General features: G+C 38.9%; 2 protein-coding genes across 8 annotated transcripts in view; one reads left to right on the plus strand and one right to left on the minus strand.

Annotated features, from left to right (window-relative positions):
- LOC131685589 (FERM, ARHGEF and pleckstrin domain-containing protein 2) overlaps positions 1-26,345 on the minus strand; it is a 261,738-nt gene that overhangs the window by 124,035 nt on the left and 111,358 nt on the right. For all 7 annotated transcript variants that reach the window (XM_058969437.1, XM_058969433.1, XM_058969431.1 and 4 more), the window contains one exon: positions 5,849-6,813. In XM_058969437.1, the coding sequence (XP_058825420.1) occupies positions 5,849-6,052 (204 nt within the window). In that variant the 5' untranslated portion in view covers positions 6,053-6,813. The remainder of the gene's footprint in view (positions 1-5,848; positions 6,814-26,345) is intronic.
- Positions 18,232-19,433, plus strand: LOC131685592 (seminal metalloprotease 1-like). Its single transcript, XM_058969440.1, has 2 exons — positions 18,232-18,583; positions 18,646-19,433. Exons 1-2 carry the CDS (start codon positions 18,265-18,267, stop codon positions 19,245-19,247), a joined length of 921 nt encoding a protein of 306 aa, XP_058825423.1. The 5' UTR covers positions 18,232-18,264; the 3' UTR covers positions 19,248-19,433.

A 26,345-nucleotide genomic window follows, 5' to 3' on the forward strand; every position in this document is an offset into this window, starting at 1 on the left:
AAGATTTTTGGACTTTTAGATTCTTGGATGTCCGGAATTAGAACTGGAATTTTGATTTCTTAAATTTTTTGATTCATGGATTTTTGAAATTTTGTTTTTTATTAGGATGGTTTTGATACCTGAATTCTTGTAGTCATGGATTCTCAGATTTTAAGATTCTCGGTTTCTTGGGTTTAAGAACTTTTGGATTCTTCGTTTCTTGGATTTTTAAACTCTTTGATTAGTATTTGACTTAAGAATTGGATTGATTGATCGAGTGTATTCAAGGTAAATCCTGAACTGAAAAAATATATGATTTATCTTGACGATTTCAGGATCTTACTCACATTTTTCATATTGTAGACCCGGGTAGTGTGATTTATATTGATGATTTCAAGATCTTGGTCACGATTTTCGTTGTTCACCTATTATTGGTCGCTAGTAATGAGTCCACGAATAGCATTTCAAATTTTATGTGTACAAACCACACTTAGTACACATCAAGAACAGATTCCGTCATACAAGCTCTGTAATCAGACAGCACACCATGCCCCCTCTAACCCACAATCTTGAATAAGTTAAATCACAAATGAAAGCGTGAATGAGTACGACAGATCCTTAGAGTAGGCAGTATTTTGCAACCCCTCCACAAGAAATAAACAAACGCGTGTGGCTTTCACGGTTTAAATAGCCAGACTTTACGTATTTTCTTGATATCGCTTGTCAAAGAACATACATTAAAGAAGAAAAATATTCTAAAAGATTCTTCTGCACTATTTTTTAATAATCCGAAGATTTTATTAAAGCCTATTAATTAACTTAATATTCATATCGCATCGATTATTAAAAGCGGGATCTTGGCTTCAATATTTCGAAATTATTAAATATTTAGAATTATTTTCTTAAAACAATATCCCTCCCCAAGGTTGAGGGGTTTGACGGTATTGCAAACATCATCAGATATATTGCGTGCATCAGCGCTAAAAAACAACTGCTATAAGATGGTTATTGCATTACGCCTCGATAGTGGTGCATCTAGGAGACCGAGAGGGCTTATGCGCCTTTTTTATGTTCTATGTTTCTTCATACTCTGCACCTGTGCATACAAACGCTCAACCACTGGTCTGTGTGCGGTAATGTGGCCGACTGGCTGGTCGTCGTGGTGCATTGATTTTTGCAGTGTGCCGTGTTTGCAAATATTGTTCCACAATTTGATGGCGGTATTGGTGGACGGGGTTCACAGTGGGAGTCATTGTGTGTCCATTTATCGGTCGAATTCGTCATCGTGCGTATACTAGTTAAATTAATTTAATAAATACATAAGTAGAAACCTATTAGTTGTCTATTTGTAATAATCGTAGTTTTTCGTACTAGTGTATAATTGGTCGGTGTTAAGTCAGACCGGACTAAGTCGCAAAACATCAAAAAATGAGATAATGATAACACTGGATAAAGAATTTCATCAGTTACATTCGACTTTTGCCAGATTTGAAATATGTAACAATAAACAAGAATTATGGCAAAAATTAATTTCCAATCATAATGTAAAGGATGCTGCGATTCAAACTTTAAACTCGTTTTTCTCGAAATCAATATTTTGTCACTTAGTCCGGTCTGACTTAACACCGACTAATTATACACTAGTACGAAAAACTACGATTATTACAAATAGACAACTAATAGGTTTCTACTTATGTATTTATTAAATTAATTGCTAGTCGTATCTCTATCTATGTATGTGTTCGTATGAGTATTTGTGGCAGTTGGGTTAGGGAATGGATGCAGAACTGGCGTATATGATTGAATAGTGGCTAATACTTCTGGTGATCAATTTGTGCATTTGGATCTATTTATTCGGGAAAGTCGGATTGGATAAATTAGGGTACCGACGCACGTGAGTCATCCATTCCCGGCCAGCATAGCATGATGAAAGTCTAACAGCATGCAATCGTCGTTAATGGTAAATATACAACATCGGCTGCATTTGGACGAGTTTGAGTGAATGTTACATGTGTTTTTCTATCCTATTTCGCTAGTCTGTTTCTTTTGTACATCTATTAGTTTGCTTTTCTATTATTGATGTATACCAAAACAGTATTGGTCAATTTATACACTTCTAATCAAACTCTTTACATCTTTTTTTTCTTTATTCGGCATGTTACGATTCCTTTTATTAGTATATCTACTATACGCTATCTATACTCATATAGGTACAAACGCTCGGGGCCTTCGCGATAACACAAACCTGGCCACAAACGCGACCATGCAATTGCAATAATCCACACATACTTACGCTCGCGATTTCGCCTACATTAAAAAAATCTCCGGTAGTAAACGTAGCATCTGTAAATTTCCAAACGCGGTCTCCAACATTAACCCACTCCTCGCGCGATCATGAAACGGTCACGTCCGGAAGTCTTACCTCGGTCCTAGCAGTCTGGCCTAATGTCTTCAGTTGAACCAATAAAAAAAGTGACGCCCACATTCACTAAACAACACGTTCCATGGTGACATGACCTGGAACTCAAGTGATATGGGGAAACGGACTCTCTTCTACCATCTGTACCATACACTAAAAATTAAGCATCAGACTTACGGTTCGCGCGCGATCAAACAAGAATACACACTACATCATTAAAAAATCGAAATTATACACGCGAAGTCACATACACGTGACAAACACGTTAATATACAAATGCTTGAGCGCTTCGCAACCATCCACGGCACCTACACCCGCGATCTCGTAAACATGATAACATCGCGGTGATAAAGTGAATGTCTCAGTTCCTATAAATTTTCAAACGCTGTCTCAAGCGTGAACCTAAAAACTCCCGCGGTCGCACGATCATAAATCGGTCACTTCCGAATGTTTCTATCCTTGATATCAGCAAACTATGTCCATGCCTTCAATTGGATTAATTAAAAAAAAGAAAGCTCTCATATCCACTGAACACCACGTTACATGGCTACATGACCGAGGGCTCTAGTAATATGGGGTAACTATCAGAATGATGGTCCGCGTGACCATCCAAGAACGCACGCGTGTATAGGAAATGCCACACGGTTACAAAATCCAGTCTTGTACACGCAAAGTCACATGAAGGCGAGCACATGTGACAAACACGTTAACATACGAACGCTTAAGCCCTTCGCGATTAACAACTCATACCTACGTTCGCGGTCGCGCAAACCTAATAACACCCCGGTAATAAGGAGAACGTTTTAGCACTTATGAAGTTTTAAACGCTGTCTCAAACGCGAACCTACAAACGTCCGCTTTCGCGCGCTCATGAATCGGTCACGCCCGGAAACTATTACTCTTTGTCCTTATAACTTAGGTCCATACATTCAGTAGGACCAATCAAAAAATAAAGCTCATATCCACTAGACAACACGTTCCATAGCGACTTCACCGGGAACTCTAGTGATATGGAAGATCTTACTCTCTTTTAGCATCTTAGCCATACAACAAAAATAAAAAAAATTAGATTCACGGTCCGCGCGCGATTATCTAAGAACAGACGCGAATATGCGAAAATCACACGGTTATAAAATAGAGTTTATACAGGCGAAGTTACATACACGTTAGCACACGCAACATAAAAACGCACACTCGATCGAATACGTTAACGTACAAATGTTCGGGCCCTTCGCGATGATACACGCGATCGCGAAGTCCCTACGCCCGCACATACCTGAACCGTACAATGAATATCACATTCAGAATCACGGCCCGCTACAGTTGGCCTAAAGCAGTGTTTTAGTGGGCGACATTGCCTGTCTTGTCTGCAAATTGTAGTATGTGATTCTGACGGGGAGCCCTTCCGAGAACGTAGCTTTATAGCTCCAACGCTTGAAAAGAAAAATCGCGTTCGTGGTATTGTCCCCAAAACAAAATACCGTAAATCAATCACACTTTCATGATTCAGTTTATATTGTCACATTACTCAAAGTAAAAAATTCGATGGTAACCATAAAATAACATTTCACGATAAGAAGAAAAGAGCTTACGAATATTTTGATAAAAATACTGATAACATGAACATTAAAGTGGGACATGGTTATATGAAAAAAATAAAATTTCGCTCCAAGCAACTTTTTGGGCTCCATTTGGGTCCTAGAATAACTGTTGAAATTGAATGCTTGATCGCTGAAACTATATTTTTGCGCCCCTGGTTTAAAGTTTACATTGGTTTTTGTATGGGTAAATCGACATTTACAAAAAAAATCATGCAAGAATCGCCCAGTGCCTTCTAAAAATAAATTTTTTGTAGGAAATTTATCAAAGAAACAAAGTCTCGAAGGTCGCAAAACGATTAGACGATTGTGGAAAAAGTTTTAAGCAAAAATCGACTGATACTCTGAAGATTGATGAAAATTTCAATTTTCCTAGCACCACTGCTCTGCCCATATATGCATAAGAGTCCCATATTGAAAAACAGCAAGCCTAGAAAAACGCTGTTCAAGATTTACATTTTTCATTGAGCCTTATGGATGGGACAACCATGTTTTGGTATTTTTTCGATACTTTCTGAACAAGCCTGGTAAACTTATTTGTGCATTATGATTCAGTGGTGATACAGAATACAATCCATCAGATATCTCATTTTCGACAAAAATCCATATGGGACTCTTATGCTTATATGGGCAGTGCTGCTGACGGTGGAATTGCATACAGAATTTTTAATTTTCTCAAATTTTGTACAAAAGAAGCCTCAATTTATCCCTCAAAACTCTTGGGAAGTGACCAAACAACTCAGATCGTTGATTTAGAAACAGTAAGAGAAAGTCAACGCAAAATTACATATAATTGGATAGCCAAATACAGTGGTGCTAGAAAAAATGAAAATTTTTCCAATCGTCAGACCATCAGTCGATTTTTTGCTTAATAACTTTTTCCACGATCGCCAAATAGTCTACCCGATCATAAAATCAAAACTTTGCCTTTTACCATCCCACACCATCACAGCCAAAAAATTGTTTACAAAATGGCACAGCAGCTGCTTGCATCGTCCATTATGGCCAACGTCCTTTATGCCTAACATATTTCAACTTAATGAGGTGCACCCTCCTATAGCCAAGTCTAAGAAAGTGGATTTGAATTACTCCGACTCTCTCCGTTCTCATTTCACAAAAGACGTCCTACCGCTGTTAATGGCATAATGATGACGGCGACCCATGAGACGCAACAACGTGTCGGTCGCGGTAGTTGACTGGGGGGGGGGGGGACTACACCGGCCGGTATGAGCCAAAACAGAAGAGAAACAGAGCAGGCTGTTGATGGTTGTTCAGATTCAGAAAACTAGTTTAGCCAGTTATTGGTATTCAGGAGAAAGATATCAACGACGACCCACGCTGGCAAACGGGACATTTCGCTGTGTGCCTCATACAAACTCCAATCCGAAAGATCTGCAGCGAAATCAAGCTGTTTCGGGGTTTGTTTTAATACAACTTTCCAGCAGTTCGCGCTTCCGATATTAAAACAAACAACTGAACTGACTGCGAAGCGAAGCCCAATTCGGCGAACCCTTTCAAACGATGGGTGCGCGAGACGAGGAAAAGAAGAGCTGGAAGAATGTTGGCGCCGTTATTAAAAGCAAATGAGCATTAGGTTTTCAAAATTTTGCTGAACATATACACGTAGGGATAAACAAAACAGTGAAAAGAAGGAACTTTTAATGAAGAAGCAAGGCTCATCTTTGTTTTGTTATGTCTACAGTGACCTGATTTTTTGCTTCGTGTATAAAGACACTTGAACTGCCTGACAATTTCAGCGACGACGGTATGTGTTAGCCAGAGGTCACCGGCTCATTTATTTCCAGCACAAAATTGTTATGAGTAATATAATTGATAAGAGAATGAGTCCTACCTGAACCTGGAACATGGTAACCGAGTCGTCGAGCATCTGAATCCGAACGGCTAGTTTTTTGCCGCCCCGAGAATGTGAAGTCGAAATCGTTCCGTCCACACCGGACGGTGTACTGAGCGAGTGGATCATTCTGGTTCCGGATAGAGTTCCTACACCGGAACTGCCTCCGCCTACGGCTGATGGTCCCATCGAATCGAGCGACATGATTTCAGCGGTATTGTTGTTATAATATCTTAACTGTAAACAACTGACTGAGAAACAATTTGGCACTAGGAACGCGTACAATTGGCTGTCTACGGATCACGTGAAGTCATCTGCCTCAGCTGTGATGTAAACACGCAGTTCTGTTGACCTCCCCTGGTCGTTATTTTCTTCGATATTATTCCGTTTTATTTTGCTCTCGCGATAGAGACTGCCTTTCGTTCACTACCTCCGTCAACCGACGCACGTACACAACTACGCGCCGAGTGTAATGACTAAACCAGATAACAGAAAACACAAAGCAAATCAACGAACGCACATCTACTCTATCTCTTGGCCGGCTGATCACATCTGGGCTACATGCTCCTCTCTTCTTTCATGAATATTCACTGACTACTTCCACCGTTTCTTCAACTCGACCGTCCGCACTTGCCTTCATCGTCCTCGTTGCATCACACCCACACAAATCCGCTCTTGCTACATGCGCCTCTGCGGTTACTCAATAAACAATGCTGACTTTGAACTCGTACTCGGAAACGGAACTCTATGTAAGAAACGCACAGCTGGGCTAAAATATACACTTTCTTGACTAATTTCACACTATATTTCAAACTTATTCACTCCCCAAACTCTAAACAATCATTTCAACAAATCAACAATTTTCTCCAGGATTGCACTGCACACATCACCACCGACCGGGGGGGGATGGGTTTCGACTTTCGTTAGAATCCGCGGTCACTACGCATCATGCTGCCGCGAATAACCTACAACGAGAAGAGAAGAAAAAAAAATACAAGAAACATTAGATCATGTGATAAACGCAAGCCGGCTACTGTCGAAGTAAATTAATTACGCGTAGAGCAGTGTACAAGAAAAAAAATTGATGCGATAGATTTGGTGCGGGCGGTCTGTCTCGCTTTCTCACTCTCTGGGATTGTGATGAGTGTGGAAAACCCATAGCGAAGTTGAAAATCATCGACTTCACCCGCGAAGCGAAGAAGCTAGAAGATTTATGAACCCGTGTTGCTTTGGCACATGCCGATCAATCTAGCCGAACATATTTACTCAGACTTAATTGGTAATATCTATCAGTATGTGTGCCCGAATTAGGACATCAATTGCTGTGAATTGTATTGATTACATACATACGCGTAATAAAATTAATTTTTCACTTAATACTATATTAGATATTTTAGTTTATGAAGCGAAATTTGTCTACTTAAAACCGACTACTCAAGTGCTCGTGTTAGAATTGCCCGGTGTCACTGTGTCAGACGGGAAAGCACGGCCGACACTGGTCTAGGCAGCTCACTTAATAAAATTAATTCAAAATCAATTCATCAAACCTCGACAGGAATTTCAATTGTTCAAAACAATCGCAACGCATGTGGCACTGTTGCCTTTCGGTTAGTTGTAGTGTCATAAATCAGTGGGAGGCTATCAACATGACATACCGAGCCACCCCAGTGGCCTTGTTATTTATTTTTTTGCATGAGAAATTGAATTAGCATTACAATTGTCATGGGCAACGCGGGCCTGTCTCATATGGGAATAAGCATCAGTCGTTCGTCTGTTCTCTATTACCGTGCAGTGGGTGGGCTTTGAGTATTTACGATGATGTGGGCTAGGTTTCGATACTGAACAATCGATACGTTCTCCTCGGACTGCCCTTAACTATGCACGGAAAAAATCCGTTCATAAATTCATGAAAAAAAGATCACGATTTCGTGAACTGAACGATTTACGAAAACCGTGGTCAAGTTCTTGAAATTACGAATAATAAACATCATATTCATGAAACTATTTGTGTTTCCTAAAAACTAGTTTGCCCCGAATATCTACATGGCATTACTTTCGAATGTTTGGTTGAGTTACGTTTAGTTTTTCTTATGCTAATGGTTCTCAACTTGGGAATACACAGCTGACAGTTAAACGATGTCCAGAATTTCAGAAGCTTATTCGCCATTTTCATAATTTCTCATCACGTTACAGTCATGAGTTTACTGTCGCATTTTTCTGTCAGAATAACGTGTTTTATGTTCATGATTTCAGGATCTTAGACGCAATTTTCGTAATTTCTATTCACTTCATTTTGATAATTTTTAGTCATGAGTAGAGTGATTCATGTTCATGATTTTAGGATCTTAGCCACGATTTTTGAGGTTTTAGTCACGAGTGGTGTGATTTATGTACATGATTTCAGGATTTTAGTCACGATTTTCGAAATTCGCATGCACGTTATTGTGATATTTTATTCTTGAACTTACTTTCGAATTTGATACGTGGAGTGATGATGAGGTGATGTGGTCGACGGGCGGGTCGACGTGCATTGACTTTTGCTGTGTGCCGTGTTTATAAATATTGTTCCACAATTTGGGGCTTACAGTGGGAGTCATTGTGTGTCCATTTATCGGTCGAATTCGTCATCGTGCATATACTAATTAAATTAATTTAACAATTGAATTAATTTAATAATTAAATTAATTTAATAAATACATAAGTAGAAACCTATTAGTTTTCGCTTTGTAATAATCGTAGTTTTTCGTTCAAGTGTGCTAGTCGTATGTCTTATCTATGTATGTGTTCGTCTGAGTATTTGTGGTAGTTGGGTCAGGGAATGGATGCAAAACTGGCGTATATGATAGTATAGTGGCTAATACTTCTGGTGATCAATTTGCGCATTTGATTCTATTCATTCGGGAAAGTCGGATTGGATAAATTAGGGTACAATGAATTTACCGACGCACGTGAGTCATCCATTCCCGGCCAGCATAGCATGATGAAAGTCGTTAATGGTAAATTAACAACATTTGCTGCATTTAGACTAGTTTGATTGCATGTTTCATGTGTTTTTCTATTCTACTTCAGTAGTCTGTTTCTTTTATACATATATTAGTTTGCTTTTCCATTACTGATGTATACCAAAATAGTATCGGTCAATTTATACACCTCTAATCAAGCTCTTTGCATCTTTTTTCTTTATTAGGCATGTTAAGGTTCCTTTTATTAGTATATCTCTACTATACGCTATCTATACTCATATAGGTACAAACGCTTGTAGCCTTCGCGATTACACAAACCTGGTCACAAAAGCGACCAAGCAATTGCAATTATCCACACATATTTACGCCCGCGATTTCGCCTACATGAAAAAACTTCGGTAGTTAACCCATTATATCCTAGCGTATGAAATTTCATACGTAGAACTATCAATCGTTTAACGCGTATTTATTGCAGAATTTTGGCATCTAACTGCTTTATTATTGCACTAATGGGATCATTACACCTCATATTTCATTGTGAAACAAGGCAACTGCCATTTTCTATAATTTTGTTTACATTTTTGAACCGTGTATAGTTGGGGCAAATGGCGACTGAAAAGTAAGCAACACATTTAATTGAATTTTATTGTTGGAATTCATGCTAACAATTCCATTATGTGACAAAACGTTCCTACAGGTGTAAACGAAGTGTTGTCTATCAGAAAATCCGAAGAAATATGTCAAACAACTTAAAATTTGTTGTTTTTATTTAAGCGCACGAATTTTTTTGCGCGAGATATTTTCATTCTCAAAACCATTTTAAGCGGTGATTTTATTTTTCCCATAATCTTTGATACATTTTTTGGTGGAATTGAAGATATCACTGCATTTGGCTCACTTTTTGAAACCCCTGGGTTATAATGGGTTAAGTAAACGTAGCATCTTTAAAAGGCGGTCTCAAACATTAACCCACCACTCGCGCGATCATGAAACGATTACGTCCGTAAGCCTTACCTCGGTCCTTGCAGTCTGGACTAATGTCTTCAGTTGAACCAATCAAAAAAGTGACAATCATATTCACTAAACAACACGTTCCATGGTGACATGACCTGGATCTCTAGTGATATGGGGAAACGAACTCTCTTCTACCATCTGTACCATACACTAAAAATTCAGCATCAGACTCACGGTTCTCGCGCGATCGAACAAGAATACACACTAACATCATTATAAAATCGAAATTATACACGCAAAGTCACATACACGTGACAAACATGATAATTTCCCGGTGATAAAGTGAACGTCTTAACTCCTATAAATTTTAAAACGCGGTCTCAAGCGTGAACCTAAAACTCCTGCGGTCGCACGATCATGAATCGGTCACTTCCGGATGTTTCTATTCTTGATATCAGCAGACTAGGTCCATGCCTGCAATTGAACCAATTAAAAAAGAGAGCTCTCATATCCACTGGACACCACATTACATGGTGACATGACCGAGGACTCTAGTGATATGGGGTAACTTACTCCGTCAGAATGTGAATTGTACACCGAAAACTATCAGAACGAAGGTCCGCGTGACCATCCAAGAACACATGCGTATATAGGAATGGCCACTCGGTTACAAAATTCAGTTTTGTGCACGCGAAGTCACCTGATTGCGAGTACACGTGATGAACACGTTAACATACGAACGGTTAAGCCCTTCGCGATTAACTACACACACCTACGTTCGCGACCGCGCAAACTTAATAACACCCCGGTAATAAAGAGAACGTTTTAGCACTTACGAAGTTTCAAACGCTGTCTCAAACGCGAACCTACAAAAGTTTCTTTCTTGCGCGCTCATGAATCGGTCACGTCTGGAAACCATTACACTCTGTCTTAATATCTTAGGTCCATACATTCAGTAGGAACAATCAAAGAATAAAGCTCATATCCACTAGACAACACGTTCCATGGCGGCATCACCGGGAACTCTAGTGAATGGAAGATCTCATTCTCTTTTAGCATCTTAGGCGTACACCAAAAATAATGTATTAGATTCGCGGTCCGCGCGCGATTATCAAAGAACACACGCGAATATGCGAAAGGTACACGGTTATAAAATAGAATTTATGCACGCAAAGTTACATACACGCTAGCACACGCGACATACAAACGCACACGCGTCCGAACACGTTAACGTACAAATGCTCGAGCTCTTCGCGATGGTACACGCGATCGCGAGTCCCAACGCCAACACATACCTGAACCGTACAATGAATATCACATTCAGAATCACGACCCGCTACAATTGGCCTAAAGCAGTGTTTTAGTGGGCCATTGCCTGTCTCATCTGCAAATTGTAGTATGTGATTCTGATTGTAGTATGTGAGGGTTCCTTCCGAGAACCTAGCTCTACAGCTCCAGTAGGACAACTCTCGACAAAAAAGAAAATATTCGTAATTTTTGTTGTGCTGTATCGATTTTGTTGGCTATTTTCGGCAAATTTAAGACTAAGAGACAACTAAAGCAATAAAATTGAAAGACGGATTGGTATTCTAGAGTGCATCAGTTATAAACCTAGAACGGAAAACTAGGACTAGGCAGGCTCATATGGACCTGATCGAAAGGAAATGTGAAGAGTCCTTTGCCTTCTGCTAAGTAGGAGTTGGGCGTTGCACCCAAGTCTACCGCATGGTCATTGATAGAACATAACTCATCATCACGTTTTACCGCCAACGCCGGCAAAAGAAACTTCACAAATCCTCGCCTTCTTTTGCCGGCGTCGGTGGTAAAGAGTCATTCGTCGGAGTAGAGTAATCTCTTTTGGGAAAATCTCTAACCCTACGTGCGGGGTTGGGAATCGAACCCAGGTGAGCTGCGGTACAAGGCAATCGATTTATCAACTACGCTATGCCCGTCCCCAGTTCATGAATACTTTAATAATATTTAATGACTTTGTAAAGATTTTAGGAACATTTTTTTCCGTGCGGCAGGAAATACTTTTCGTAATATGATGTATTTACCCTTAGTGCAGATAAATTTAGGTTAAAACTATTTTTCTCCATTAAGAAGAAAATTGTTTAAAATTATCTTTGCGCGTAAAGAGCACAACTTGTATAACTAAATCAGCTATGGAATGTACACTTCAACTTCGTCTCATCAGAATCCGACACTAACTTAGTGACAGGACGAGTCTAGCGCCGGATTGGAATGGAGAAAAAATAGTTAACTAAATTTTGCTCCACTACAACGAAATCTAGCATAGTGCATATTGCATTGGGTTGCTAAGCCAAACGAAGTTCCTATTTAATTTCATTTCTTATCAGTTCAATTAGAGCTTCTTTTCTTACGGGATACCATAGCTTTTTCGTTTTTAGAAGCTACACACTTAAAAAATTTTACATCTCGCAAGATACACATAAAGGAGCGTCACAATTATCATGAATTTACATTCAAGCAAATGTAGAAATGTGTTTCGTTTACATTCATCTTATTCAACCGAGTTTTACATCAAAAGAGACTCAATATTTTATTTCACATGTTAAAACATGTAAAATTTTATTATTAGACAGCAAAATACGCCGCAATGTTGTTTACATCCAATATAATTTTCATTTTTTCTAAGTGTGTAGCGTCAATTCAATAAGCTTAGTCCTGTTACTAAGTTAGTATCGGATTCTGATGAGACGAAGAAACGGATATTTCATAACTAATTTACTTTCAGTAATAATGATCCATTGTCATCCCATGACATATTTTAGGTTGACAAAATCGGAACAAATGTAATACAAATACTTATACTGTTTTTAGTCCAACAAACTACGTCAAAAATAAATAACTTTAAGATGAATATTTCAACATGTTTCCAATCAGAATGCTATTCTACTGAGTGGATATTATGGTTCACATTCTGGGTCACACAAATTGAGAATGTCTGCAATACTAAAAACAACAATTGTGTGTGTTGACCATCCCAACTCTCACTGTCTGGTAGCGGTTTACAGAAAAAAGATGTTTCAATATATTCATTCATGCAAATAACTTGGTTCCAGGATTTGGGGAGGTGTTAGCCCGATTAAATTCCGATGACCCATTTCGTATACCGAGCGACCCGTGTTCATAAGCCATCGTTACATCAACTAGCCCCGGCTTAATATGTTTGCATCCAATGGATTTAAACAGTATAAATAGGCTTTCGATTCCTTACAGAAGGTAAGAAATCGACGCGTATTTAGTGTATTTTTCTGATTTTATTATATAAATCTATCTATATATAGAAAGGTTAATGTTTGTATGTATATCATTTATGGACTACCAAACGGCATAGCCGATTGCCGTAGAAACTTATACATAGTAGGTAATTGTTATGGAGAGTGATTGTGTGCTATTGTTGGGGAATTATCTACCCGCCAGATGGCTCTTCGGAACAAATTGTGTTTTTCACCTATTTCGTTGAATGTCGTAGCAACGTGCGATGGGTATTAACTAGTATGTTACATTGGGTGGATCTTACTGGATTGCTTATCATTTTTATTATTCCTTTTATTTGTCTTCCTACTTACGAGTGTTTGCTACAGTTATTTAATGATTTTGTTTCCTCAAACAATTTGTCCGCATATTTTGGCAATATCTTACTATCTAGAATGATAATTAAAAGAATACATATCTATATTTCACATGAATATTCTACTCTAATAATCAATTGAGGCTATCTGCCGATTTTTAGCCGAAATGCTAGCGATGCGACCATCAAAATGTTTCAGACAATCACGATTGACCCCCTTCGATATCAGTTCGTCCTTACCAAGCCGTAACGCGGGTGGCGTCATGAAAACTGTCGAATAGAAGTTGAGAGCAGCTTGAAGCAACATCTTATGTTATACCACAAGTACATACAACATGCCTTGGATCCGCCATCGAGCCTAGTTTGCATACCGTACATAACAAGACTCCATGTTCTCCATTCACCCGAGTGCACAAAAACCATGCACTAGCAGCAAAATCAAGGTGTAATTTCCAAGAGGATGGAGTTTTATAGTTTCGATTCCGAAACACAACAACGTGATACGCACTCCATCCAAACCGAATCCAAATTTTTAAGATGGTAAAAAATTGCTGACAAAGTACCGCAGAATGAAACAGTTGTCTCGGGTGTATTGATCTTAAATCTAGATAGTCATGTGCTTTTATTTAAATGAGGTCTTAAACGGCGCGGCGTGTAACGTGAGACGACTAATCTCATCTCACGCCTTTTCTCACTCGATTTTGAGACTCGGATTAGGTGAGATCCTCCACTGCCCTTGAATGGATGACGCGAGTCAACCGAAGAAGCTTCAGACTCGTGCGAGAAAAGTAACGTAGAGTGATATGAGATTTGTCGTCTCACGTCTCGCGCTGCGCAGAATAAGGCCAAGGATCTTGACAGAATAGAAACTAGTCGAATTACAGATTCAGTAAGACCTGGCGCTGAGGATGGAACTGAGGGAAGTAAAGTTTTGGAAGCGGCGACGTGAGCTTAGTTTGAGAAAAATTGAACTGCTGTCTGGATCGAATACCTAGAACAGATCGAATGCGTACTCTTGTACATATTAATGTGTTGTAGATTGGGTTGCTGAGTCAGAAAAGGCAAGACCAAACAACCATCCCTGCTTTGTGCGGCGTGTGACGGGAAAAGACACTAACTTCACTCTACGTGACTTTTCTCACATGATCCTGAGTACTGGGATCGGGTGAGGTAACATTTCCTATTACCGATAAATTGGCGTCTCACGTCATCCAGAGTGACTCTTCTATACCGGTTAAGGAAAGTCATGTGCATTGAAGCGAGATTAGTCGTTTCACGTTACACGCCGCATCGAATAAGGGAGAACGTATATGAAGGATCATCCCACCGGATGGATCGTGAGTTTCACAAAGCATACGAATATGTTGAGACCGGCGTAGGGAACGCATCAACACCCGTTTCCTGGTAAATTGAAATTTTCCCCAAGCTTTTAAGACATTTTAAAGTAGAAACTTGAAATACTTGCCACCGTTTTCTGGTGATGTCATGAAGTGGACAATTTTTGAAAACATCCACCGAGAAGTTTCATCTATCGGATTGTGATGGATGGATCACTACAAGGAACATCGCACAAGACTGTGGAATGACTGCTTTCATCCCTTGAAAATGCAGGGCAGATTCTATAAATGTTGAAGGCGGTAGGCAGTAGACTGGATGCGCTGATAAACATGAAGACCCTACAAGAAGGAAGCGTCGAATCGGTTAGTGCAATACTAAATCCACCACTCTAATTAATCTCTGTTCGAATCCCGCCTAAGTGTCAGTAAGATCGTAAAACTAGGCCTGCCTTTTTTCCTTATGTTAATTTTTTATCGGCCTATCGCCGACACAAGAGTGTAATTTTATTTGAAAATGTCGCGATTTTTTTCAATAAGATATTTCCTTCTTTTACACATGAGCAGTATTTAAAAATTTGGATGTTTGGAATTTTCTTCTAATATTCACAACAGATGAATCATGCATATTTATTATAAATTGTTGGTTATCGTGTCTCTGCGCAACTAGCGAATTTGTTTTGTTAGGTTTGTCGAATAAGGGACATCAAAAATGTCAGTAGTGCAAACGGATAGTGGTCGCTTATTTGGCCATTATAGTAATGATGATCAAAGTCAAGGCGTAAGATTTTGATATTCCACTGCTTTCAAAATGGGCCATGGTTCCAAAAGAAAGCAGCCCAGTTCAAAATACCCTACCACCGAATTATGATTCTTTGTTTTTTATCCTCTGGGCAGTTTCGGAATTGCATGTTTTAAATAATTGCATGTACTATTCACATCATTGGGATTTATTTTTCCATACAATCCTTTTTTTTCCCATATAATTTTTCCATTCCATTCCAAATCCTTCTATGGGATCAAATTTAATATACTTTTTCACCATCGAAATTACTTTTGGTAAACAATCATTGGCTTTCGATAAAATAACCGAAATCTCTTTACTATATATAGTAAAACGAAATTCGAATTCACCCCTGAGTCGATTCCAAATCACACTAGGAGTGCATGCTCCAAATTTGATGCCAATAGGACAAGTCAAGCTACCGAACCATCGTGTCTGAAGTTTGTATGGGATTTTTCGACAATTTACACAGTGGAAATCCACTAGCTCGTATTTTCACCACTAGGTGGTACTGTATGTATCAGATTATCACTGCAAATGAACATAAGAAAGATAATTTAATTGCTTAGTTCTGCTATACCCAACAGCGAGTGAAATGAGTGAACCACAAAATAAATTTCGCTCATTACGGGAGAACACAATCGCGATTGACTGTCCGCAAACCCGTCTTAGACCTACAGTGGGCGAGGTGGAACAGTTGATCAAGGTGAAAATGGAATTAGTTTTTACAGAAGTTCCACACACACACAGCTACATCATACGAGACAAGTAGTACTAATAACGTTCAACTCCTCAGCCGAGGCAGAAAGCTTCGTAGCGAAGATGAACGTACAACACGACCTCGAATTTGAAAACGTTAAAACCAAGGACCTCGTGTATATGATTTAGCACCTCCTACTAGCACGAATTATATCGAAAGATTCATGTCGAAGTATGGAGAAGAAGCCTCTAACGACACTTGTACACTTTTTTCCTGGCATTCTCAACGGTGTTCGGGTGCTGCGAATGCTGGTGAATCAACCTATACCGCCTTACTTGACTGTCGAGGGCAGATCATCTTAAGGTGTTAACTAAGTACAAAGAACGTTATGCACTTACCCTGGACAGACGCCCACGTACCAATTTTGTAAGCAGACAGCACACTACGGTAAACCATGCGTCAAAACAACTAAGGAAAATTCATCTACTACAACCAACACCATTGAACATTCTTAGACCGAAATACCGGACAAACAATATTTCACGGTATCCCAAAGCCAATAGTTAATATACCTCGGCAATAAATAAACAAGAAAATGACGGCTATATCAGAGTCACTCTAAAACACAAAAAGTATGTAACATGTAACAGCGAAAATCAAAGCCCTAGCGACACATGGACACAAAAACAAGCGAGGGAGAAGGCGGATGGAACGATCAGCAAGCGAAAGAGGGTAAACCTGACCATTGCTCACAACCAAGAAAGAAAATTGATACAAGCCGTGGAAACAGTCCGCCCAGAGTAGTCGACGGAAATAATATTCGATTCATTTATTTTTTACGGCGAATTACCCCCCAGGTTCGAACCCCGCCTCTGGGGTGATTTTTTCACATAATTACTGTCGTTTAACACACTATTTGGATCTGTTTTCCCCGTTGGATACCATCAAAAACATTATCATTTAATTTTTTTTTAAATAAATGAATTAGTTTACACGAATTTAAAGGAGAGGTGTGTCATAGAAATAACAGATCTAAAAATATTTGATATTGCAGATATTCACGTTGAACGCATGTGGAAATACAGCGTAATACTAAAGGAATGAAACTGTTAACTGTTTTAGCTCAAGCGGCGCCTTAGTTGTAGAATTATACAATTGTAGGTTCAATTTGTTAGAAGGTCTCGATTTGTCTTTTCGAAAATTATCAGGATTTCAAAAAAGGTTTCAAAATTGGTTCACATGTTGTAATTTTGTAGCATACAAGCACTAATTAAACGAGTTCTCTCAACTACATTTTCTGCCATTTTAGTTAGTATTTGTTTGATAAAATGTTTCAATCGTGTGTCAAATATGCCGATAAAATACGCATTGTTGTGTTCAAGTGAGTTGTGATTTTCTTTTCAATGCATTTAGAAATATCACAAAGTGCTTAGCTATATTTTATGGGGATTTTAACAGGACTATTCGTCTTTTTTTGGTCAGAAAAATCTCTAATACTATGTACGGGAGTTGAGAATCGAAACTAGGTGAGCTGCGTATAAAGCAGTCGATTCATGAACTACGTTATAGCCGTCTGTAAATATAGTTGTAATCTACGTTTACTGAGTTTGATATTGAACATATTTTGAGTTAAATTATTTATAGGAACGTGTTAATCATCAATACATCTGAACTATTTCACGAATAGGAATTTTAAATCTGTAAGCTATTTCTGGCGCAAAGGTTTCCATGAAAATAAGTTCGCAAAAGTTGCACCAAGATCAACTTCACCCCCTAGAACAATTGTCCAACTCCCCCCTAGCGATGCAATCGTCAAGTACGAAATTTAATTAGCTACTCTTTCCCCCATCGGGGGGTCGACAATCAAGTTGAACTTCACATTCTACTGCAACTCAACGTGTGCGCCCTAAATTTGATAAGCGCCACTTCCAACCATTGCAATCCATTGGGATGCACCCTGCCGTTCTGATGGTGGTAGGAAAACAAAACCGTCATACATGAACCCGACGAATGGGGTTCGGAGCTTTATAAGCAAGTTCCGCACAAGGGTTACTGATTATAGTGGATTACGGAATGCGTAACGATGGTGGTCTTTCGCAGGCTAATTCCGCTAATTTTAGCAGTTACTAGTTTGGTCGTAGACTGCAGCGATGAACGGCGACATCGACCTCCGGTTGCGAAGCATGGCAGCGTGCATCCGCATAGCGAGGACGAGGCATCCAGAATAGCGACACGGATCGAGGAGCTGGATGACGATGCGGAAGTGAATCCCTGGGAATTGAGCGGATTGTTCGAAGGTGATATGCTGCTGGATCCAAAGCATGCTCGGAATGGGATACTTAATGAGACCACACGATGGACTAATGGGACCGTGCCGTACTACATTGAGGAGGATGATTTCAGTATGTGGAGATTGTATGTGATAAACCAAGATAATAACAAAATCATTATTTTTTCTACTTAGCGGATGAAGAGGAGCTCGTAATCCTGAAATCCATCAAGGAGTATCATGAGAAAACTTGTATCAAGTTCCGTCCTTATCAGAAAAACGATACCAATTGGGTGGTGTTTCGATCTAACAGTAGCGGATGCTGGTCCAACGTGGGCATGCAATCGGGAGGTCAAACGGTCAATCTACAATCCTCGGGTTGCGTACGGCACGGGGTTGTGATTCATGAACTGCTTCACGCAATAGGATTCTACCACCAGCAGAGTGCCTCCAATCGGGATGACTACGTGCGGATCTTGTGGGAAAATATAGATCCAGGTCACGAGTATAACTTCAACAAGTACAATGCGAGTGATGTGACAAGCTACGGAATCGAATACGACTATGGCAGTATCATGCACTACAGTGCGAAGGCGTTCTCGAAGAACACGGAACCGACGATCGAGGCTCTGCAGTCGAACGTGACATTGGGGCAGCGGAAGGGTCTCAGCGAGAAGGATATTGCCAAGTTGCAGCACATGTACCAAAGTCGATGTTCGCAGCGACATGAGTCGGAGAACTCGGAACCACCCGGGTTTGTTGATCAGTTTAATTCGATGTTCGGTATAATTGGATAGAAGGGAATGTTTTCGTTGGTTTATAGAGCAAAATAAAGGTATTTAATGTTAGGAGTCATCCTTATTGCAGGGATGGCGATTTTAATCTGTTTATTTGACACGACTCAATGCGTGGGCTTAGCAGAGTTGGTGTATCTTTTTATAGATTAACAATAAATAAACAATGGAAGTCTGTTTTTCAGTTTAAGATTTTTTTCAGTGTATATGCGGATCCGTCTGCTATTATATTGGTTGTTACATGTAGTCTGTCTTTATTTGTTCGTTATCTTCTTGGTTTCGATGGCCATTTTTTGTTGAACACTTTGTCGTAAGCCTTCCGTTTTAATTCCACTTCTTGTAGATAAATTCACCTAGCGTGCAACGATTCTGGAATTGTACCAGTACTACATTTCGTACATGTTGGTACTGAATAAGGATAACTTTCCAATTGGCAGTACACATTTTCTCTTTTCGCACGGATTTCAGAAATTGTGAAAACACCGCTGTGAAAAAAAATGCATCACTGAAAGCTTATCGTACTCAAGCAGAGACACCTCGATTCACAAAATGCACACAATGCTCAAATATAACGATAACGGTAGTTAGTATAGGATTTTTATCGCAGAACGTGCATTCAGTGCGGATGAGGAAAACATCGATCGCGGTTGGAGTAAGTTGATTTTTCTCCGACGAAGCATCTGTTTGGGGTTCTGTGCTTATACATTGTTACTTGTGTGATGTTCCACTCCAAACCACTTTTCCCAGCGCAACGGGATACATCGAAACCTACGAACTATTTCTTTTACGTTATATTCGATTTTCGAAACCTTTTTGCGAACCAAATGCGAAATAACGCACTCTTTTGTCACAAAAAAAAGATTAAATAAAGTTAAGTTTAACTACGTACAGAATAGTATGAATAAGCTGACCAACTCTGAAGAAAAAATTCGTACTCCATTCCGCAACGAAGCGCAATTGTTCACCACGGTCAGGCACACAGTCCGCAAGGTGTACGGATTTTTTTGTCACAGTTGGTCAGCTTAAGTATGAAGTGGAATACAATTTAACGTATTCTTAGCAAACTGTTGCTAAGTTGGGATCGCCGAGTAGATGACAGAAATCGATGTCTGAAGCCATTTTGAAATCCATGATGGCGAATTCCGGTTTGGATAAGTTCTTTACTACCTCAACAATAGGGGTATTTTAGGAATGGGATTGATGAGTAGAGGACGGTAATCGATGACAAGATGGCGACTTCCGGTTTAGATAAATTCTCTAATCTCACCAATGGGTATTTCTCAGAGTGGGTTGATGAGTAGATGACGGAAATCGATGTCTGAAGCCATTTTGAAATCCCAAATGGCAGCTTCCAGTTTAAATCCATTCTCTTTAACCTCAACAAATGGGTATTTTTGGAATTAGGTTGGTAAATAGATGACGGGAATCAGTGTCTGGAGCTATTTTGAATCCTAAATGGCGACTATTCTCTATAGCTTCAAAAATATGGGAATGGGGTTGAAGAGTAGAGGACGGTAATCGATGACAGAAACCCTCTTTAAATCCAAGATGGCGACTTCCGGTTTCTCTAACCTAAAAAAGGGGTATTTTTCAGAATGGGTTGATGAGTAGATGACGGAAATCGATGACAGAAACCATTTTTTAAATTCAAGATGGTGAGTTCCGGTTTCGATAAAATCTCTATAATCGCTATACTATGGGTATTAGACCGGTAACTTTGACTTGAATTGAATTGATGAGTAGATGATGGAAATCGATTTCTGAGGCCATTTTCAAATCGAAGATGTCCGGTTTAGATAGTCTCTGTAACCTCAACATGGGTAATTTTCGGAATGAATTGTCGAGTACATGATGGAGCTATTTTGCAATCCATGATAGAGACTTCCGGTTTAGATAAGTTCTCAATAACCTCGCCAAAGGGTATTTTCAGAATCGAGTTGACGAGTAGACGGCAAAAATCGATATCTGAAGCCATTTTGAAATCCAAGATGACGAACAATTGAGTATTTTCGAAATGTGGTTGACGAATAGAGGACGTAAATCGATGTCCGAAGCCAATTTGAAATCCAAAATAGTGACTTCCGGTTTAGATAAATAATATGGCTATTTTCGGAATGGGATTGACAAGCACATGACGACGGAAATCGATGTCTGAAGCCATTTTGAAATCCAAGACGGTGAGTTCCGGTTTAGATAAAATCTCTACAATCGCAATAATATGGTCATTAGACCGGCAACAATTTTGACTTTTTCGGAACACTGTTTAATCAAACGGTAATAAGCTTCACATACCACGTCAAATATGAGCTTTTTCCGAGCACTCTAGTTCCCTCACACGAATTTTCAAGTTTGTATGGTAAAATACATGAAAAATAGGCAAAATAAATAATAATTACAGTAAAAAATGCCAGTATCATCTTGTGAATCCCGTAATCTGCAGATATATAGCTTGAGGTGTAAGGATCAACATTGCTGAAGACTGCAAATCGATCCGATTTTGCAGTAAAAAGATATTCTCGGATAAATGTGTTGCCTCTCGTTCTCGCACATTCCTAGAAATGAAAATTTCAAAAAATGGTTGGTTTTCTAAGTTAAATAACTCTCTCGAGGAACATCCATTCAATATGCAACCTACAACAAACCAAGATGGCGATTTCTGGTTTGGAAAAAATCTTTGTAACCTCTACAATATGGATATTTTCAAAATGGGGTTGAAGAGTGGTTGATTAAAATTGATGTCTGAAGCCATTTTGACATCCAAGATGGTGAATTCCGGTTTAGATTTTTTTTACTTCTACAATTTTCAGAAAAGAATAATTATAGAGAAGATATACTTATAGTGATTAGGGATGATATGGTTATAGAAAATTTGGCTTAACGGGAAGTTGGTGTCTTCAAAATGATGTCACTCATCCATTTCCGTCATCCACTTGTCAGGCCCATTTCAAAATACCCTTATAGTAGAAGTTACAGGCTAATTACGAAAGAAAAGAGAATAACACCCCAAATCCGCGAGAAATTTGCGCGGTTTTCAAACCAATTAAACATTCTTTCTCTGTCTATTTTCCATTGGACACGTTCAAAAAAAGCTCGAAAAAAAGCATCACTTACGTCAAAACAAGTAGGTAATATATGTAAATTCCATCAACGGTTGGATTTACCGTTACCATCTGCACAGACTTCAATATGCTTCTCCATAGCTCTATTCACCACCAAAGCCTGGCGGTGTATGAGCTAGCAAATGGGACGCAAACAGTGATAATAATATCTCCAGCCTGAACGCAGCCACTGGAGCAAAATATAGATAAGGAGAGAGATTTGGCCGATCCAAAAGAGGGGACGGTGACGATTTGTTTATAGGAGACATTGGGAGCTCGATGGGTTCATTAGTAGTAATTGAGGCGATGCGGTTCATTAGTAGTAATAGCGATGATCACGATACTGGTGGGAATTTGTGAAGACGTCATCACAGTTCCTCGATGGCAGAGTGGTTAATGTCCCCAACTAGAGACTGGGAGATAGTAGGTTCGATTTCTGCTTGAGAACATATCTTTTCTCAGCGGGTCCAATAAAGAGTGAATTTTCACGGTATCTTCATTCTCGCCGTTCCGGTCATACTTTCTCTGTCTATTTTCCATTGGATACGATCATAAAAAACCTTGGAAAAAGGGAAAAAAAGTGACTTACGTTAAAACAAGGAATATAAACATTGCCTATACACGTCATAACTCAGAATAAGGCTGATTAACAAAAATAATATGAACGACGAAACATCTTATTTCATTCTGCTTACTGCACCTTCTGATCATGCTTCCACATGCTTGTCATTCGACTAGCGAACGTTGAATTAAGTACTGAGCAGTCTTGTTAATAAATGTATGGTTCATTCGACCACAGTTATGGGTATTTTCAGAGTGGGTTGACAAGTCGATGACGGAAATCGATGTTTGAAGCCATATTGTAATCCAAGATGCCGACTTCCAGTCTATATAGACTTCTATAACCTCAACAATATAGGTATTTTTAACACAAATATGACTGAAATAGCTGTCTGAAGCCAATTTGAAATCCAAGATGGCGAACTTCCTGTTTTATTAAATTCTCTATAACCTCAACAAGTTAACGGATTAACGGAGTTAACGGATAGGTGACGAAAATTGATGTCTGTAGCTATTTTTAAATCTAAGATGACTAATTTCGGTTTAGATAAATTCTCTATAACCTCAAAAATATGGGAATTTTCAGAATAGGATAATTACAGAGTAGATACAGATATAGTGATGATATAGTTATAGAAAATTTTGCTCAATCGGAAGTTGCTAGCTTCAAAATTCCATTCATCAAGTCCATTTCGAAATACTCTTATGGTATAGGTTACAAGGTTGTTACAAAAGACAAGAGAATAAAAACGTGCTAAATCCGCGCGAAATTTGCGCGATTCTCAAACTAAATAAACATTTTCTTTACACACATCTTTAAAATTTGCAATGGTTTTTTTTCGAATATGTTTGGACATTATTGAGAATGCAATTCACATTCGTTCTTAAAAGCAATCCACCATAATGCATAAGGCCGATTAACAAAAATAATATGCGCAACAATATATGGGCGACGAAAATTGCCTTCTTCTAACTGCACCGGCTGACCGAGCATCCACATGCTTCTCATTCGACTAGCGAACGACGAATGAAGCACTTAGCACAAAAATGCACGTAGCACTTCTATAACTTCCAAATATTCGATTAGATCACATAAGTACACCATATTAACGGATCTGTCTGAAATAGACTATCAAATATCGGGTACTTTGCGTCACTTTCAAAAGTTTTTGCGTTATTAATAAAAAATGTTGACCAATTTTGTTTTGAAATTCGTATGTATGAATACGAATTTCAAAACAAAATTGGTCAACATTTTTCCAACTGGTTAGTGTAAATATAACGTAATTCCGTTCAGTACACTTAGTTACTAACATTCAAAAACTTTTCCTCATATTTATTTCCGAAAGTTTTAGAAGCTGCCTCTCTATTGGATGGTAAGTCGTAGTCACAAAAGAGTATGAAAAACTAGGATCAGATTCCCCAAAAGTTTCTAGTAATGATGGCAGTCTTTTTAATAAATGCATGGTTGTTGTGAACTCAGTTGACTACAGCTGCTTTGATTTCTCATATTCAACTTCAGCCAACTTCCTATGAGTGGTTTAGAGGTTGTGAATAGTTGTAACTCAAGTTGTTGTGCTCCTATCTTGATGAAATTTTATGATTTTTTTTTAATATGTTCGTAGCAAAGTGCAAACCAATCCTTGAAATGGAGCCGTATATCGTCAATACAGCGGTTGAATGTCTTTCGGATGTAATCAAGAATAAAAAAAGAATGGTAGTCGTTGTACTTCGCGGCGAATCCGTCTTCGAGAAGGTTACAAATATTATCGGGAAAAAGTAAACAACTCACTCAAAAGCCTGACCAACAAACAGCTTCGTAAGATGTTCGACCAGAAGTTGATGAAACTTGATGGATGTGCTTTAATTTACGATGAAACCTATGCGATAGTCGATTTCCTGTGGCAAGAACACCAGCGTTTTCGTGACATAACACTATGAATTCTGAAGTAAAGGAAATTTCTCAACAAACGGTACCTACCTCAAATACCGTGATGGTCCGTTACGTTTTGGACAGACTGCCTGCGAGCTGCCATTACAGCAAGGACTTGCTAAAATGATACGACAATGGAGTCAAATTCAATCCACAAGAGCAGAATCTACAAAACTGTCCTCAGCTCCGTACATTAGCGATGATAATGAAGCGTAAATTGAAGATGAAGAGCACAGTCTCCAGTGACAACACTCGGATGAAGAATTGGTGGAATTACTAGGCCAAGACCCTGACTGAAGAAGGTGTGCGCCGGACGAAGAATTAATAGAAAAGTGCATGGATTCTTTCGAAATAGCGATAAAAGATGCGTTGTTTCAGTTGTTTTCGCAAAATAAAATTTTGTTATCTTTGTTTCACTCTTAGAAACTTATTCGATTGAAAGAAAGGTTAAGCAAGTACACACATTTAGAAGAGCCACAGTTCTAAAGAATCGAGCCTTAATTATTGGTTGTAGGGTTTGAAATTTTCTCCAAAATGGTACCACACTACAAGTTTCATCATCTACTGGTCAAGCCCGTTCCAAACATATCCATTGTCAGGGTTATTAAGGATATTGCTCAATGAGAAGTCGATATCTTTAATTTCAAAATGGTGTCAAACATCTATTTTCATCATCTACTTGTCACGCTCGTTCCAAAACACCCAAATTGTTATGGTCTTATTGAGAATATTGCCCAAACAACGAATAATGTGAAGTGAACTTTTTTTACGGACTAAATCCTAAATAACGGACTCTATTTTTTACAAACTAATTCAATTTACGAACCCTCGGTTTGGTTCGCAAATTGAGTTTCCAGTGTACATCCTATCGAAGCTCATTTCTTTAACTGATTCTCAAAAAGCACGTTGGCGTGTTGCGCCGGGAAAGAAACGCTTAGCTTAGCGACTGCCTACAATCAAGACACAATAAAGAAACGCAGACTCGATTCTAAAGCAAAACAATGATACTCGGTACAGTCGGTACTGTTGGGAATTTAGGAAATACCATCCTCATACTAGGTATGATTCGTAGGTACCAAACAATTATTGATGCCGATGGTAATTGGACTCACTATATTAAAGCAGTTTGCTTCGAAACATGTAAAATGTAACCGGGCATGAAAAATATTTAAACTTGATTTTGCACACTTCACACGGTTCTACTTAACCCCTTCACGCCAAAGTTGTTTATAAACAACAATGTTGATTCATGCAAGTTTTGCTCACCAATACTAGTAAGGCGTAGGTGTAATTATTATTTTTCAAAAGAGCTCTAAGAGTCATGAATACTATCCATAATATTAGACTTATTTCGATTAGTTTGACCGAAGCAGTGCTGCCAGCGACACTTTTAACTAACGATGAAAAATTAAATTTGAATATATCTTCGTTGTCTTGAAAGACTGTTGAATAAATTAATGTAATTGGACTATTGTAAAGACACTAGGAAAACTGTTAGAAGCTCCGGAA

The sequence above is a fragment of the Topomyia yanbarensis genome, chromosome 2, assembly GCF_030247195.1.
Source record: "Topomyia yanbarensis strain Yona2022 chromosome 2, ASM3024719v1, whole genome shotgun sequence".
Lineage (NCBI taxonomy): Eukaryota > Metazoa > Arthropoda > Insecta > Diptera > Culicidae > Topomyia > Topomyia yanbarensis.